The sequence below is a fragment of the Phoca vitulina genome, unplaced genomic scaffold (genome assembly GCF_004348235.1).
Source record: "Phoca vitulina isolate PV1807 unplaced genomic scaffold, GSC_HSeal_1.0 scaffold9, whole genome shotgun sequence".
Taxonomy (NCBI): Eukaryota; Metazoa; Chordata; class Mammalia; order Carnivora; family Phocidae; genus Phoca; species Phoca vitulina.
The window spans coordinates 2,906,453-2,923,364 of record NW_022589712.1 but is presented as its reverse complement, the minus strand read 5'-3'; the positions used below and the strand labels follow the sequence as shown (position 1 = coordinate 2,923,364).

Here is a 16,912-nt window from a genome sequence, read left to right as displayed (position 1 = left end):
GAGCAGAATAGCAGGGGACACACAAGAAAAGGAGCCCAGATCCAGTGTCTTGGGCACCTCCACTTTCTCCAGTAACACTTCACTGTAATGTTTAGGGAGCCTAGATTGTCATCAAAACCACACATTTTCCTTGCAGATCCCATGACTTGGGCTTTAAATTTACTACTGCCCAGCCGCATCCACTCTGCACGGCTGTCTGAGTCTTTCATGATCTGTAGGTTGCAGAATGCATGGGACTGAGCTGGAGTGAAGCCTTAGGGCTCCACCCCTTGGAAGTGAGAGGCAGCGTCCCGGGGAGGTCAAGGGCATGCACACTTGGACGTTCGGTGATTCTCCCACTTACAGGCTGGGTGTCCTTGTGTGTGTTGTTGACCTGTAGGTCTCTGTGCCCTCGAGGGGATGGTGAAAGTAATTACATCATGGTGTCACGAAGATCAACGGACCTAACATGCAGAGCATTTTGAGTGGGGCGAGTTTGCTGTTATCATCATCGTCGTTATAACAGGATGATAGAATTTACGATAAGTCTGAATTCTATCTAATACCTGCTGCTCCTGGTCTCATGAACTTCAGGTGTTGCATCATTTGCTTCTTAGAAATTACTGATGTTTGTGTTTCGAAACCAAGGATCAAGGTGGCAAAAGCAGTACTTGGTTGTGCATGTGGGTTCTGCGCCCTGAGATCAGTACACCTGAGTCATCCGCAGACACTGTCCAGAACTCTCTCAAGGCGCACCTGCGTAGGCTTCTGAGAGGGTGAGACATTTATTGACACAAGGCAGCTTTTCCATAGTGAATGAGCTCTGCTATGTTCCTATGCACTTGCCCATCAGCACAATGCCAGGAGTCCTTTTTATACAAACTGGCTTCCTGGGCTGTCCACAATGCGTGCCTGATCGTGTTGAGCCACAAAGACTCCGAAACAAAATAGGGACCAACAACCCTCTTAACGCAATTCATGTAAAGTGAGTACAGCACCTTTGACGGAGAGAATACTAATGATTTTTTCTATTCAAATAAACCTTTCCCCTTCAAGCGCTGCTCAATCCTACTTCCCTTCTGCATGTCGTAAATGATTCCGTGTTAACCTTATTTTAAACGGAAGATGCACTCAGGCCTGGCCATCTGTGCGGTTCTATGTTACGTTATTTCAAAGTCCTGCACAATTTCATCTCCTCTCCTCGCCTTCCGGGGCTGGCTATGAAAGCAAAGGTGAACTTGAGTTGTGCATTGGAGTGTTGAGCGGTTTTGTCCCTCGGAAGCAGCTCCGTGTGCTAAGAAAGTAGGGCACGTCTGTTCAACTGTCACGTGCCTGACAGAGGGGAGAGAAGAGAGGACGTCACGGTTTTCCCATCCACTCTCTCAGCACTAGGTGGGCACACTGGTGGGACATCCTACGCCGAGTCAGCCCAAGGTGGTGCCTGCCAGAAGGATGGGGGGCAGCACCTGCCTCATCGCCTGAGGCCAGGCTCTCCCGGGCGAAGATGCTGGGCAATCCAGCCTTGTTTGCCTTGGCTGGGAGGGAAGGATCAAGCCTAGGGATTCAGACTCTGCACCAACACTTCCTGAGTCCCTGCTGTGTGTGCGTACTGCGCTAAAGACTTTGTCACGTGGTAGCTAGACGTGGCCTCACTCATTTTAAGAGCTGCACAGAAAAACGCAGCTGAGAATAAATGCAAAACCAACAATCTTGTTGACTGGGAATATACTTGGGTGGAGAGGTTTACATGTGGCCTTAAATGTCATTAATGTGATGACAGAGTAATTATAGTGGCAAAATTAGGGGCCCATAAGACAGAGAAATAAGCTTAAAGCAAAACACAGTGATATTTCCAAGACGTGAGATCTAATATGTCCCACATGTGCTCCGAGGCTGTGGGCCTGGTCTGCGCGGGGCTGCGGGCGGCCCCCGCCCTTCTCTGGGAAGGCCGTGCCCTGGCAGTCCGGGCTCCGTCCGCCAGAGGGCCTGCCCTGCCCCTGAGTAGAGCGCAGGGGGCACTGGGCCCCGTCAGAGCGTCATCCTGCGAAGCATAAGCAGAGCTTAACAGGGAAGGCACACACCACCCTCACCTCCCAGATGTCAGTCCGCTGGAATCTCTGCATGAGATATCCGCCCCCCGCCCCACCCCTAAAGGATGCTTTAGACTGAGGTTCTCAACCTCAGCACTGCCGACGTTATGGGCTGGGTAGTCCTGTGTCCAGGACCGCGGGAGGAGCCGGCCCGTGCAGGACGCTCTGCAGCATCCCTGGCCTGCGTACACGAGGCCCACCCCCGCTGTGAAAAACAGGGTGTCTCAGACATCGCCAGTGCCCCCGGGGGAGGCAGAACCAGCCCGCCACCCCCCCATTATGACTGCCCCAGGCAGAAGCCGCATCCTGTTGTTTATCAAAGTCACTGCTTACATTTTTCTGCTCATTACTCAGTGGGGAGGTTTCTGAATCACCCATGCAGTGGGGTGAGGAGGCCCCAACTGGCTCTGACTGGACCGTTTCTCAACACGAAACAGACCCCCGTGCACACGAGAATTTGGACGGCTGGGCTGGCCAGCTCCTGGCATGCTAGCCGGGATGCGGGGGCTCAGTTCAGCGGCGGGGGCTCAATAGGGCGTCTGCTGGCCTGAGGTCTGGCTCACACACCAAGTCATTAACTGCCACGCTCTCAGGGCTCGGCTGTTAAAAGACGTTCTTAGTTTTTCTAGTTCTTCCACCCCTAAGTGGGGAAACTGCTACTCATCCACCAGTCAGCTGACACAGACAAAGGCCAAAGAATATTTCCCTTATGTTCTACCTGGAAAATGCTGAAGACGAGACAGAGGAGTGATCGGTAGGATGTTACAACATTTTGGTAACACAGGGGCCCATCCTGAATATGGAGCTCTTTGCCTTGAAACTCCGGCCAGTTCTTTTGCCTTTGAAGGAAATCCGAACCAGGACCCAGGACCTGACTACTGTCCCTGCAACAAGCAGCTTACACGGGCTGGCCCAGCTCTGGGTCCCGGGGGCTGTGCAGCGAAGGGCCACAGCTGCCCCCCGCCCCCCACGCTGGGTGAATTTACACACCCTCCAGACAATGAATTAGGACCCACTGTGGTCTCAGTGAGGATGGGGCAAATCCTGCAAGGTCCACCAGCTCACTTTGTCCAGGGAACTTCAAGGCTTGGAAAAAAAGAACAGGAAAACCCTGTTTCTTTCTGCTGCACCGAGCTGCGGCCATGAGTCTGGCTCCTGGGCCCTGGGCTGAGATGCCCCAGAAGCCCCCAGGCCAGCGTGGCCCCAGCGGGAGGTGCAGGGACCGAGGTAAAGCCACGGAACAAAGCCGGATTCAGATGGTGTTTTTATAAGAGGGCTGGCCATGGGGACAGTACTGGGAAACACACGACTGCCTCTGTCAGTGGGAGATTTATTTTCAGAGGCACAAAACGCAGCTGACCGGCCTCACAGAGGCAGGCTGTTTTCGAGAAGGGCATCGTGGTCACTGAGCCAGCCGAACAATAGACGCGTTTCTTCGTGCTCACTGGAAGCAGCGATTGTTTCTAGGATTGCTGCTGGACACCCGATACACGGCTGAAGGAATTCTGTGAGAAAGGACCCAGGCAGAAAAAATTCTCCGAAGCCCACGCATGTGTGCCCTGCGCTCTGAGGCCGCGTGCAAGCCTCTCGTCCCGGGGGCAGAGTGCAGGTGCACGCCCCGCGTCGGGCGCACCTGCCCACCGGCGCAGCATCCGCACGGCACACGGGGGCGTCCACGCACGCACGCCTCTTAACGCTCCCAGGGAGGAGGAAACACGAAAGTCCTCATCAACCCAAGTCTTCGAAACGCACGGAGCCCCACACGCCCCTTCTGCAGCGGTCACTGCTGGTGACGCCACCTGTGTGCCCGGGGCCCCGGGCCGCACCCACTGTCGGACACCGGGGCCAGACAGCGGCGCTTGTGCACCTGGACCCGCCGCTCCGGGAAGCGTACCGCACCCCTTCCTTCGGCTCCGGGTACGGTGCTGCAGACTCCGGGCAGGCCGGGCGCCGAGAGTCTGTGCAACTCTGTATTTCAAACATTCTTTCTTGCCTGAGGACTTCAGGATACATTTGTCAACAAGCCATCAATTTCCAACCCAAACTAGACCAAAGGGCCTAGTTTTTTTGGGCTGGTGTCTTTTTTTGACAGAGTTGAACATTTTCTCAGTGCAAGCAGCACGGGGCATGGGTGACCCGCGAAGGAATGGGGTCATCCCCCACAGGCATCACTTTGAATAATTTCTTTCAAGCTTAGGAAAATCACGATGGAAGGAAGCGCTCCTTGTACGCTGCTGCTGGGCAGTTCCATACTTCCCCGGATGTTCGGTGATGGGCAGGTGCGGCGCCAGGTGGCACAGACACGTCTGGGTCTGGCCACGCTGACGCCACGGGCTGGGCCCGGCTTCTCCAGAGTCTCGAGGTCAGTTCAGCGGGGAAGTGGTGGAGTTAGAGCATCTCTGGCTGTCTTGTGGAGAGAATGCACAGTTTATGCTTTTTACATACATCAGGTTATGCTTTTGGCCGGCAGCTTTAGATTTAGTCCACATTTCACCAACAAGAAAATTCAAGAAACTGGTGTTTGGGATTTCCAGATCAAATATCAAACCTAGCAACAATTACAGAAGCTAAAGGTATTATGTAGAGATTGGATTCTAGATACTTCTAGATAATTCTTACTATTTACTTTTCTTGATGGTTTCGAGTAAAACTACCAGCGCTCTGATTAAGTTTACACAAGTATTACCAGTTTATGCCTCTATTCATTTCTTTGATTTAATTTTCGGTGACTGTAGCTTCTTCTTCTCTCCACCCCCCCTGGCCCGCTCAAACAACACTGTGCCTGTCCCCCAGTTGTATTTTCCGGAACACTGAGCACCCAAACTTTTATTTCAGGGCATACTGTACATAAAGCTACTAAAGGTGGTCAGGACTTATGTGTCGGATAAAACTCAAAATATTCATGATCTGCAAAATAATTGTTGAACGGATGACCCGGTGTCCAAGCCAACTGAACTCCGTCGTATTGGAGCTTGTGGGACGGCACGCGGGGAGGAGGCTGCCGGCTCAGCCAGGCCCGCCGGGTCAGGGCACGAGGAGCCCGCACGCACGTGCGTGGTCTTACCTTCACGGCATACTCTGCCTCAGTAGCTTTATGCACACATCGCTTGCACACGGAGTAGGAGCCCACCCCGATGTCCTCCTTGATCTCATAGCCATCGGTGAAGTGTATGTTGTTCCCGTGTAACTGCTGTGGACAGAGACCGGGGCAGAGACGGCTGTCAGAGCTCACTCGGACAAAGGCACCCCAGGCACAAGGACGTGGGCAGCAAGGGACGTCCCGGACGGTGCCCTTGAGGTCGCCGAGGTCAGGCGATGATGGAGCATGAAGGTCATGCTGCTGGTCGGCAATGATTCCAGATCTAAAGCCTAACTTTGTGGGGATGAGCTTAATTTTTAGACCATGCTACACAGAGTCTGAGCATCTGGAGGTGGGAGCGCAGAAGGCCCCGCAGATAGGGGGTGTGTGGTTCGGATGCTTGAGGCCAGAGCGGTGTCTGGTGTCCGCATCTAACTGGAACTCACACCCCGTGATGTCCCAGCCACAGCCCCATCTGCCCGTAGCACGAGCCTCCACCCTACACACTGAGAGCACAGACAGAAAGCCCCCAGTCATACACCGTAGAGTATACGGTGTACACTGTCACACCAAGTGTCCCCGTTAGACACACTGTGGGTTCCCAAAAGGCCCAGGAGAAAGAAATACGGAAATCTAATGCCACCTCATTTCCCCTGACTTTGTCCTTAGAATGTAATCACAATTCCTTCTTAGAATTCTCTGCATCTGGTTACACTCATCAGGTGGACAACTCCTAAAAATGTCATCTGAATTGATTTCCCAAACAATGTATTTCACAACAGAGAAATGGCACCTATAAACCAATCTACTCTCTTGGGGTACCGACTCGATCCACCCAGTGAGGACGCCCCTGTCTGACCCCTGTGGGGGCTCCAGCCACAGACACACCCCGGGGACATTCTGGGCAGAACTCTTCCCTTCGTGAGGATGAACGTGGAGCAGGGGTGAGAGGCACGGCTCAGATCACCATGAGACTCAGTAACGCCCAGGAGGGGGGAACAGAGTTGGTGCCCCCCGCATCAGCACCCCAGGACCCAGGCAGCTCTCAGTCCACGTGTGACATGGGTGCTCACGCCTCCCCGGGCACACCTGCTGGGGGCGAGCAGCCTGGCGGTACGGGATTACCTGCACGATGGGGTGAACCGTGGCTTTGTGCAGATCTTGCTGCAAGGGCTCCTGGACCAGACTTGAGGCCACAAAACTGAATCCTCTGAACAAATGATGCGCGTTGGCACTGGGGGGGACGCCAGGTGAGTCTGCAGGTAACAACGAGACGATTAATTCAACCTTCCAGGAGGGGCTTCCTCGTCTGAATTCTCCGATCACTTTTGCATATGACACCATACAGTTTGCTTTTGTGCTGGGTCGTAACTGAAGTGCTAAGGACACAGAAAAATCATTCCCTCTACGTTGATATATTAACAAAGGTAGAATTTTCTAAGCACACGAGCTCAGTGCATGGTTCTGTTAAAGGGTAGTTATAGCAAGGGGATTCTGAAACAGTGGCTAATCCATATCCTGTATGTGAGATTTCTGGATGCAGAGTGGGAATGCCTTGCGGTGGGTTATGGTCTTCTTTATTTTTTTAAACTTAAGCCAACACTGAAGCTGGTTTCTATCCCCTGGACGCGCACAAATCAGCTGCCCCCTGGAGCGCGCTGACTGGTGAGAGGTGCCCGTCCAAGATTTAAAAACCCCTCAAACATACTAGTCAGAAACTAGTCATGGGATCATCAAAGTTTTAAATTTTCTTTTATCCAACTCATGTGTCTGCTTTTTAAGTACTGTGCCGAAAATCAGCATCTCCCGGATGATTCTCAAGCATGTTAAATTCTATTTATGCCACCTATCACTCAGGCCCGCCAGCCACACCAACCGAATGTGAGCGGTGGTGGTGACTCCATGAAGACCCATCTGAACCTCATCTGATCGCCCTGAGCCTGTCCGCCACCACTCGGTCTGTGTAGGGGGAGACAGCCCTGGCGACGGGAGGCATGGCCGTGTACTCTGTGCCCCTAGTTCAGAGACAGTGCTTATCTGATCTGCAAAGTCTCCATTCACGAATGAAAATGCATCAGTTCAAGTTAATAGACCTGTTCTCCCCCGCAAAGCACACACACTCCTCAGCGGCTATTAATGAGCCTCTTGGGCTAGACTCCGCCCTGACCATTTGCCAGGCTCTGGCTCATTCTCTGGGTTGAGCTGGAATAGGAGGACGCCAAAGCGCCCTGGGGGTTGAAGATTGCATAAGGTTGATGTATCCACTGTGCTTGGTGGAGCCCTTCAGGGCAGCCCGCGGTAGCGTGGGGGATTTTCAAGAGAAGGCAGACCTCAAAGGCATAATTCTGTGCAGGAAAAAGGCAGACAGCGGGAAGCAAGCCGGAGAGCAGAGCCCGGGGTCTGGAGCGGCTTGGTGCCCGCCGCGCTTCTTCTCTGCTGTCTAGCAGCGCATAGTTTTCAGATTCTAAAAACTACCCAGCGGAGCCTTCTGGGTTTTAATTAAGCTTCTCTAGTCCAGCACGGTGGAGATTTATTTCCCAGCACCCACAGCCTAACTCAAAGAGAACAAAGTAGATTCTTCCAAGTTTCTTCACATAGTGCTTTGTATTTGACCATCTATTTGTTTCACGATTATCCTTAAAAATCATAGGAAACTTCAGATTCAAAAGTAGTAAGAAGCCCCATAGACAGGAGATTTCTTCCCCCCCTTTTTTTCCCACATAGCACCATTATGTAACATACTGTACTGTATGGACTGGACTGACCGTGGTCGCCCAAAATTTGTAGTTTAAAGCTCTAGCTCTCCATGTGACTGTCTTTGGAGATGGGGCCTTTCGGGAAGTCGTGAAGGTTAAATGAGGTCATGAGACCTGATCCAATGGTGTTGGTGTCCATGTAAGAAGAGGGTGAGACAGCAGGGATCTCGCTCTTCCTCCTCGAGCACAGAATAAGACCGTGGGAAGCTGTGTGCCAGCCAGGAAGAGAGCCCTCACCAGGAACTGAAATAATATCTGTTGATTGAGGTGCCCAGGCTGGTCGTTTGTCATGGCAGCCTGAGCAGACCAAGACAATTCCCAGACCGCCAAGAAATTAATATTAACTCATCAATGTCACAAAATGGTAACTTTTAGAGGGAGCTGGCCAGTCCTGAGTCTGATAGACCTCGAGAGTGACTGTCGATCTTCATGAAAGTACGTGTCGTCGGCTGTGCTGACTTCCAGTAGCTGAGAGAGCATTTCCGACAGGTGTTTGCCGTTTGCACGAATAAGCTCTATAGTTCACACCGCCCCAGACATTGCCCACAGCCCGCCTCTTCCCCTAGACCCTCTAACTACAGGCGAGACTTCCCCCAGACCCTCTAACTACGGGAGAGACTTCCCCCAGACCCTCTAACTAACTACGGGAGAGACTTCCATTGTCTTGAGGCTCCCTGCTTGTGCGTGCCTGAAAGAAGTGGTCCCCGGATCGCAGCTCAGAACACGAGGCAGCAGGAGAGGGGGATCCACAGAACCCCTGCATGATTCCAAACCAGATGTTACCGGGAGGAGGACTGAGAATTGGTTCTCTCACTTAAACCTTGAAGGCGGAGCAGAGAGAACAAGAAAGTCAAACAGAACCGACCGGTAACCTCCACGGAGGCATTCTCGGACCTGAGACCCCCTGGCTACGTCGCCCTCCCTAACGGGCAGGGAGGAGGAGGACCTGCAGTGGGACAGAACTCCGGGTTCGCTTGCACTCACGGCCGGGGCACACCTGTGGGCGTCCGTGCTGTGAACTCGGGGTCAAAGTGGAAGGTGTCCTCGGGCCTGCCCACCGCTGGTTTGAAGGGCGGCTTGATCTCCTTCCTGTACAGCTTCTGCGGGGAGAGCAAGACAGGACGCTGGGGAGGAGCCACAGAGCACCCGGGAGGACGATGCGGAGCAGCAGGGCTGGCCGCGGGGGAGGGGAGACAGGCTCCGCACACCCCCCCCCCCCGGTCTGCACCTGGCCCGGCACCCCGTATACTCTGACGCATGTATGAATGCACCGAAAACAGTGTCTCTTATGTGTTGAGATTATAGAAGATATTTGATATAAAAGCCATAATTGAAGGTATGAGGGTCTGGACACATGCTAAGTATTCTTCATTGAGGGCAATGTGAGGTTTTAAACCCTTTTTGGGGGCAGAATTTTTTTTTTTTTTTAATTTTTTTTCAGGTAAAATCTGACAGGACAGCCGGGTCTTACCAGCCCTCCCCTCCCCCCCGGGGAACGGCAGGGAAGAGCCCCTGCTGCTTGGCGCCCTCCTCCCCGCCCTGGCCACCGTGGGAGGCCCGCACCTGGGGGACACCGGGAAAGCCCCCAGCTAGAACGAACCAGGTCCTTCCTCACACACCCCCCAGAGCCTGTGACCGGGGGCTGAAGCACTCCCCTTGGGCACCTACTCTGGTACCCCCAGATGTGGGGGTCCGGAGCCCTCTGCTCAAGTGGGCGGAGTCATGCTTTTGTGTTCCTTCACACGCGTTTGTGCACTTGGATGAGCCCGTGAGAACAGCCGAGTCCAGGGGGAGAATCAGCACTTCTCCAGAACGGCCACATCTGGCGGCCCTGAACTTAGGTCATGGGCCTGACCTTTGATGCACAGAAACTCCATGTCCCTCACGGCTTCCCTCTGACGCTGGCCTTCTTGAAAATGCCTTCCAACCTGATGATGTTGCTTTCAACGCTCTTAGGCAAGGCAACAGTGTATTGTTTTGGGGAGAGTCAACTTCAGGAACAAGACAGTTTGGAAGCAGGCCTGGGAACCAGCTGGGTAAAGCCGCAGATGGGGAAGAAGGGGGTGTGGGCAGGAGGGGGAAGCTGGGGCCAGTGGGGGAGGTGATGGAGAGGCGCGGGGGCCTCCGGGTGCCACTTCTGGCCGAGGCTGTGGGGCAGCCACGGGGTGGACTTCAGAACGTCACAGTCCTGGGTTGGTCGGCGTGCCCTGGGCATGGAAGTCGCGGCACTGGTGAGCGTGCCGAGAGCCTGGCGGGTTGGGGCACGGGCAGCAGGGATAGGACACCAGGAGGGGAGTCTGGCAACCGTTTAGCACGAGTTTTCCCAGTTCTGCCTGATCAGAGGGGACCCTTAGGCCCTTTCTTGGTGCTTCTGCTCAGTGGGTCTGGAGCCAGGGGCCCTGATGGCTCAGAAAACGGACGCAGTGACACCCGTCCAATCTGCTCTAAATCTCTCCATAACACAGAAGAGCAGATTTTACCACCCTGACTTTACAGACGAGGAAACCCAGGCTAAGACAGGTTGGGCGAGTTGTGCACGGTCAGGAGTGAGCGAGGGCCAGCGGGGGAGGACCTGGGCATCCTGACTCTTCCCGTTACAGCAGGGCTCGTGGTGAGGGAAGGTCCAGCAGCGGCAGGAGGGCGCGATGCTCTGATCCCTGCTGGGAGCACACTCTTCCAGAAGCCAAGGCGGCCACGGAAAACTGGCAGGAGTGACAGACAGAACAACGGCTGTGTCCGGGCTGGTGACCGCTGGGCCCCCCTGGTTTAACGAGCCGCAGGCGTGCACAGGACAGAGCTCGGGGTGAGCACCTGGGAGCCGCCAGAAGAAAACGTCTACCCTCAATTATCTGCTCATTTCTTGCCCTGGGTGAATTGATTTCATTAGGAATTGATTTACTCCATAAGCTCTTTCCAGAAATAGAAAGATGCTACTTTCCGTGGTGACACACTCTGGGGTGGGAATAAACTTCCCTGATGTATGCACTTGTCAGAGGAAATCGAATAAGGACAAGCGAGCTGTGCACCCTGATTAAGATGCTAGTTGTTACCAAGACCGATGGCCGAGGCGCAGCCCTGCGGGGCTCAGACCCTTTCTGCTCACACCAGTGATGCTTCAGTGGTATTTGAGCTGCATTATTAAATCAGTATCTGTCCTGCTCAAGGAAAACTCACATCCTCTCCCTGGGCAGGCATGTGCTCTCTTGCTACCTGGGGGGATGGGGTGGGGAGGGAGTGGTGGGGGAGGAGAGGGAGTGGGGGGCGCGGAGATCTCTACCACAGAGCCACGGCTCCTGCTTTATGAACGTTTATTTACATGCACACAGTGCTGGCTGTCACTTAATCCAAATGAGAGGCGAGGCATTTGCACCTGGAGCTGAAGGTCATACATTTCCGCTCTCTTCTCGCCCCAGCTCCACCAACACAGGACCCCTGGGAACAGGAGGCCAGGACCTGCCCCCAGCCTTACAGCTGCAGATAAAACATTCCCTAACCCCGGGCTTCTCAACCGAAGCGGTTTTGGTCCACGATGGAACACGGAGCAGCACCTGGAGGCGTGGGCGGTGACGACTGGGTACGTGGGCGGACACGAGGTGGGTAGAGGCCGTGACGCCGCTCACCGTTCTGCCGTGCTCGGGACACCCCAGGAGCCTCCCTTCCCGTCCGACCACCACCCATATAACTGTACACCAGCTTTGATAAGAAGCAGGGTGGGGAGGTCAAGGTGACTTCCCGAGCCCCCTTTCCCTCCCTGCAGAAACCTGCCCACGTCTGCTCCTTGTCCTGCCATCCCTCTACCCCTCCCTCCCCACGGAGGAGGATATCAAGGCTTTGAAAATCCAAGCAGCCCAAGAAAACACAGACACGTCCTCTGACCAAGCTGACTCCCGGGGTCACGTGCTTTACCCCAGACTTCTCCCTTCCTCACCCCCGAGAGAAGCACAGCGGTGCAGGCCGGGAGGCGGACCTCCTGGGGAGACAGAGCTTCCCACTTTCCACGTCTTTACCCGTAAGGAGAAGGAACGCATCAGAATGGCATCTGCCCCCCAGCAGCCGTGCGGCTTCATCTGGGTGGAGCCTACTGCCCCCTTCAACTCAAGTATTTAGCGATAACTCGGGGAGCAAATGAGGATGTGGTACCTCCTGGCTTCCCCCGCCCCAGGACGCTCATGCTTGTTGGCCCGGTGCGGAGTTCCAATTCCCTCTTTCCCGCTGCACTCCCAGCCCGGTGCATGCCCCCCCGGACCGGTCACAGAACCCAGCCATCATACAGCATGCTTAGGGCGTATGAAAACCCCAGCTTCACTGGGCATTGTGCACGTGCACGCCTGCTTTTCCTTGTCCTTTCAAACCTCCTCTGGAAGCCTGTGCCTCACTAAGGAGATCCTAACTGACCGGAGGGAGAGCATGGGAGAGCCCAACAAGGGCCTGCTGGCGGGCGAGTTCCCTCACAGGCCCCTCCGTCCTCAGAACACCGGTCCCTGGTCTCGATCTGCCTATGAGCATAGCCTGTGCAAGGGCGTCCCCAGAACACCACTCTCCCAGTCCCTGAGGATGCTGTGGTTTCATCCTGGTTCCCAGCAGGTAGCAGAGGGCTGCATAAGGCACTCTGGTGCCCTCCATGCTCTGGATGGCTCCCTTATGCAGTCTTAAAGTTGGTCAGTTTCTTCCTGTTACTGGGCAAACTTTTGGAATGTGTTATTATTACACCTGCTTTCTTTCCCTGTGTCCAAACCTAGGAGTGGGTTTAAGGTTTTAGGGAAAAAGTAATCTTGCTTCTCATTTTATAATGTAAACTGCCGTACACAGGGTTAAATCAAGAACGATTGGCGGCAGCGTTTCTTGTAGGTTTTGAGCTTGATGAGATGCATTATAATTCTGACCTAGATTCCCCTCTCTGAGCCTCTAGAACAATCCATCCCACATTGATGGAAAGAGAATGGGGTCTCATGATCAAATTCACCAGGCAGCACTTTAAATCACCTCACTTGTCCCAGGATCTTAGGATGACACAAGTCATGGCCACATGGGAACAGATTACACATCAGGCCAGGATGCGCTTGGAGGCTCTGAGCAGGTGCGCCAGGGCTATTTATACCCAAACGACCTTCTGATGACGAAGGGGAGAACCAGGGGGTACTCTGAGAATGGTGACTGGGTAATGCAATAGGAAGCTGCTTCTAGCTCGGGGTCACGGACCTAACATCTGCTTTCTGCGGGCAGCTTTGGCTCCAGGCATCTCAAAATTAACATCCTCCAGTTAGGAAATGGCACAGCTATAGATTATCCCTGAAATAGCAACGCAGAAATAACGTGGAGTGATGCCAGGCTGGCAGGGGTAACAGGGAGAATGCAAATGGCCCCAGTGCACCCGGGGCATCTGATGGGTCGTGGTCCACGCAGCAGGACTCGGTCTATACAGGTTACCCCGCTGAAAGCCGTTCCAGCCAAAGTATCTGGATTTACAACACTGCAGAGCCGAGGAGCGGTTATTCACTGAACGAAGAGTCTTATTGGGCCCCTTGAGAGGAGAAGTTCTGCTGGTGTATTCAACGTGGGAATAAACTGATAGAAATCTTTCCATGGGCAGTGGGAGGAGCTCCCTCATCCACTGACACAGGCGCTGAGATCCTGGCCAGCAGCCAACCGCTCCTGGGAACCGAACCCCTAAAATCCACTCTGCACAGTCTCGTGGGCAAGACTTCCCTCTGCTGCTGCTGGTACACACGACAGGCAAGGGGGGGGGCTCTGCCACATGCCGCCCGTTCACCCACGGACCCTGGGCTCTTTTCTCACTGTCCCGTGCCTTGGTTTCCCCGGGCGTCCCTCCCACAGCACCGAGTAACCACTGAGGGTACCCTTGGAAGGGTTCAGAAATGTAAAAAGAACAACTCAAGCACAAGCTCCTAGCATTAATAAAAGTCGTCGCGATAACGGGCCCTGAACGGGTACAGTGAAGGTCCCAGCCTGGGTCAGCAGGTGTCGGTCCCAGGGCGAGGGGCACTAGGCTGGGCGGGAGGTCTTCCTCGGGGTGTGGGGAGAGGTTCCCGTGGCCTGTGGTGATGAACTCTCATGCAGCGACGGGGCAGAGTAAACGTGGCGTATGTGCGGGACTCCCCGTGACCCTCTCCCGAGGCCTCGGGGCTGTAACTGTAATTTTTCATTGGGCTCATGAGACAGAGCAGCTTTCAGGAAGAACCGCTCCTCAGCGGACGTTTATTCGCTCGGCTTTGCAGACAAGTTAATGGCAGAGCAGGACGGACGGGGCCAGTGACCCCACATGCGCTGTGATGGACTCATTCCACTCCAGCAGGTCACCTGAAAATTTCTCCTGGCAGTTTTGGGTCACAGAGGGAAGCAGAAAGTGAAATAAATATCCTTCTATTTTCCAGGGCGGATCCCGAGGCAGGCAGGCTGGGTTCGCGCCCAGTCAGAAATCAAATGGGTCAGGGAAATGGCTTCGTGTGGTCGTTCTGAGCATCAGCCGGCGGAGGGAATGCCTTCCGGTATTCACAGTTTTGGCAAATGCTACCGTGCTGTGGTTTTCTTATCTAAGCTGCTGAAACAGAATGGGCGCATCCGGACGGGGTTGGTAACATCACGCACTGGACGCCGGTCAGTGCCTCGCATTTCATGTCTGCTTTCTCGAGCGTGGGCCTGCCGTTTGCTCGGTGTGTGAGTGGGGGCCAAGGCTGACCGCAGCTCCCGGGTGGGTAGGGAGGGTGGAGATGGGGGTCACTCGTCTGGTTCTAGGCAAGGCCTGCAGCTGAGGGAAGGCTGTGGTCCCAAGGACAGCTTTGCTAGGAGTATGTCGCCTCACCTATCAGCTCCTGCCTGTGTCGGGTCTCTGACGGGACACCCACGCCGCACACCTCTTCTGTGGCTGGACAAGACATTTCGTGCAGCCGTTGAGCAACCTGAGGACAGCTGTGTGTTCCGCTGCCATAGCATGGACAGCCAGCTTGCTCTCCTGGACACGGACGAGCACCAAGTACTATTTATGAAATAAGTGAATTTGCACAAAAGTGGTGACTCCGAGCTCCTCTCCCTTAACCACTCCCTGGCTGTTTTCATTCAGGGCTTGGGATGGAATGAGATCCTTCCATCCCTCTGTCCCTGCCTCGTCATCCTCGGGCAAATACATCCTCGGGCGACAGTACATACGCTTGGTCCCCATGAATCTGAAGGGCCTCTCTCAGAAACAAAATGGAATTAAATGCTAAAAGCAATAAAAGAAACTTCCCAACCTCAATTTTAGTCTGATTACTTTGAAATAATACAGCACGCCACCGTCTTGGTGCAGACATCCAGTGACCGTGTTTGCCCTGGCAGGAACCTGGCCCTAAATGCAGAGACCGGACGAGCCACGCACACCGGGGCTGGTCTCCCCGCTGGACTCTCACCGGGTGGCAGAGAGAAGCCGGGCTTCTGCTCAGAGCTCCTGCAGACCTGGGCTTTCCAGGATGCACGTTAGCCCAACCTGCATAGTGTTCAAGGTCATCATCGTGCTGTGAAAATTCCAAGCGTTTCACAAAGCTGTCTTGGCTTTTCCTCCACATGCCCACTTCTTCGGGGGGTGCCCCTTCTTGGCTGAGAGAAGCATCTGTCTGCAGCAACTTGCAAGCAGATCCTTCGAGCCAAGCCACTGTGCTGAGTGGTACCCGGAGCCGTGAGGCCGGGCCTCCCCTTTCCTCCCAGCTGCAGCCCGAGGATCTCCCATGTCACACGGTCCGTCCCCATCTCCGGCCCCAGCCATCCCGTTCTCCTGTTTTCTCATCTCTGCCGGCGGCAGGGGCTGTGGTACCCCGGAGAGAGAAGGAGAGAAGGGGGTTCCTGCCCTGAGAGCCTGTCCCGTTCACTCCCTCGCTCCCTCGCTCATTCACTGTTTGTCAGGGGCCTCCTCAGCCTGGCTGTCTCCGAGGCCCGGGGGACGTCTCTACCCAACATCGACAGTGACTCCTGACCTCTTGGGGCTTCCATTCCAGTAGCAGGGGACGGAGACTCCTAATCAGCACCATGAATAAGGGATGTGATGCAGGACACCAGATGGTGACGAGGAGCCGGGGATGGAACGAGGTCAGGGGAGTCAGGGCGCTGGGCGAGGAGCTGCGGTTTGGAAGGGTTGGGACAGACACTAGCGAGGAGCTGGCTTTTCAGAAAAGCCATAAGGAGGAGGACATAACTGAGTCACAGGGGCACTCGGGGACAGGAGGGCTGATGTGCTGGGCAGATAGGTGCGTGGAGAGGCCAGCGTGGGGGCGGGAGGGGCAGGTGAGGGGCTCGGCTCCGATGCCCCACCCTCCCCTGAGCGGCTCTCTTCGCGGTGCCGCTGCTTTCTCTCTGTGACCTAGTGCGCAGCCTTCGATTCCTGCCTCGCTCCGCCGACCAGGTTGTAAAGCCCGGGGCGTCACGGCCACTGCTCTGTGTCCGTGTCCTGGAAGCGCCTGAAACGTGGTCAACAGCATGCTGGACACATGGGACAGCGAGTGATAACAGAAGGGAGTGTGCGGCTCTACCCCGATGTCTGTGGGCGGGAGGGGATGATCCGCGGCAGAGCGCCCGTCGGGGCACCAGGGCCGCGCCCCCAGGGGTCAGCTTCTGAGGCTCCTGCCCACAGCGCCGTGCTGGCCCTCCAGGGCTAGGACGCAGCCGGCTGGCCTGAGGCCTCATCACCACAGGCACAGCCGAGCTTCCGTGCTGGATGGAACGCAGAAAGACCTCCAGGTGCCCATCTGTGAGTTGAGGATGACCGAGCTCCTTATAAGTCTACATTCCAGGAAGCTAAGGAAAAAGAGATTTCACGGGCAAGCACTTTGCTTCCACCGTCCACTTTCCTGAACGCAAGCTGATGTTGACCTGGTCCTTTAACCAGGCTTGTGCACCTGGTGGGAGGTCACAGGGACACCTGGCGGGGAGGTCACAGGTGTACCTGGCGGAGAGGTCACAGGTGCACCTGGCAGAGAGGTCACAGGGACACCTGGCGGGGAGGTCACAGGGGCACCTGGGGG

General features: G+C 55.1%; 1 protein-coding gene across 6 annotated transcripts in view; it reads right to left on the bottom strand.

The window, feature by feature from the left end:
• The window catches only part of RPS6KA2 (ribosomal protein S6 kinase A2), a 346,717-nt gene that overhangs the window by 18,887 nt on the left and 310,918 nt on the right, over window positions 1-16,912 (bottom strand). For all 6 annotated transcript variants that reach the window (XM_032407492.1, XM_032407494.1, XM_032407495.1 and 3 more), the window contains 3 exons: window positions 8,902-9,004; window positions 6,274-6,404; window positions 5,134-5,259 (listed from right to left, as the gene is read on the bottom strand). In XM_032407492.1, the coding sequence (XP_032263383.1) occupies window positions 5,134-5,259; window positions 6,274-6,404; window positions 8,902-9,004 (360 nt within the window). The remainder of the gene's footprint in view (window positions 1-5,133; window positions 5,260-6,273; window positions 6,405-8,901; window positions 9,005-16,912) is intronic.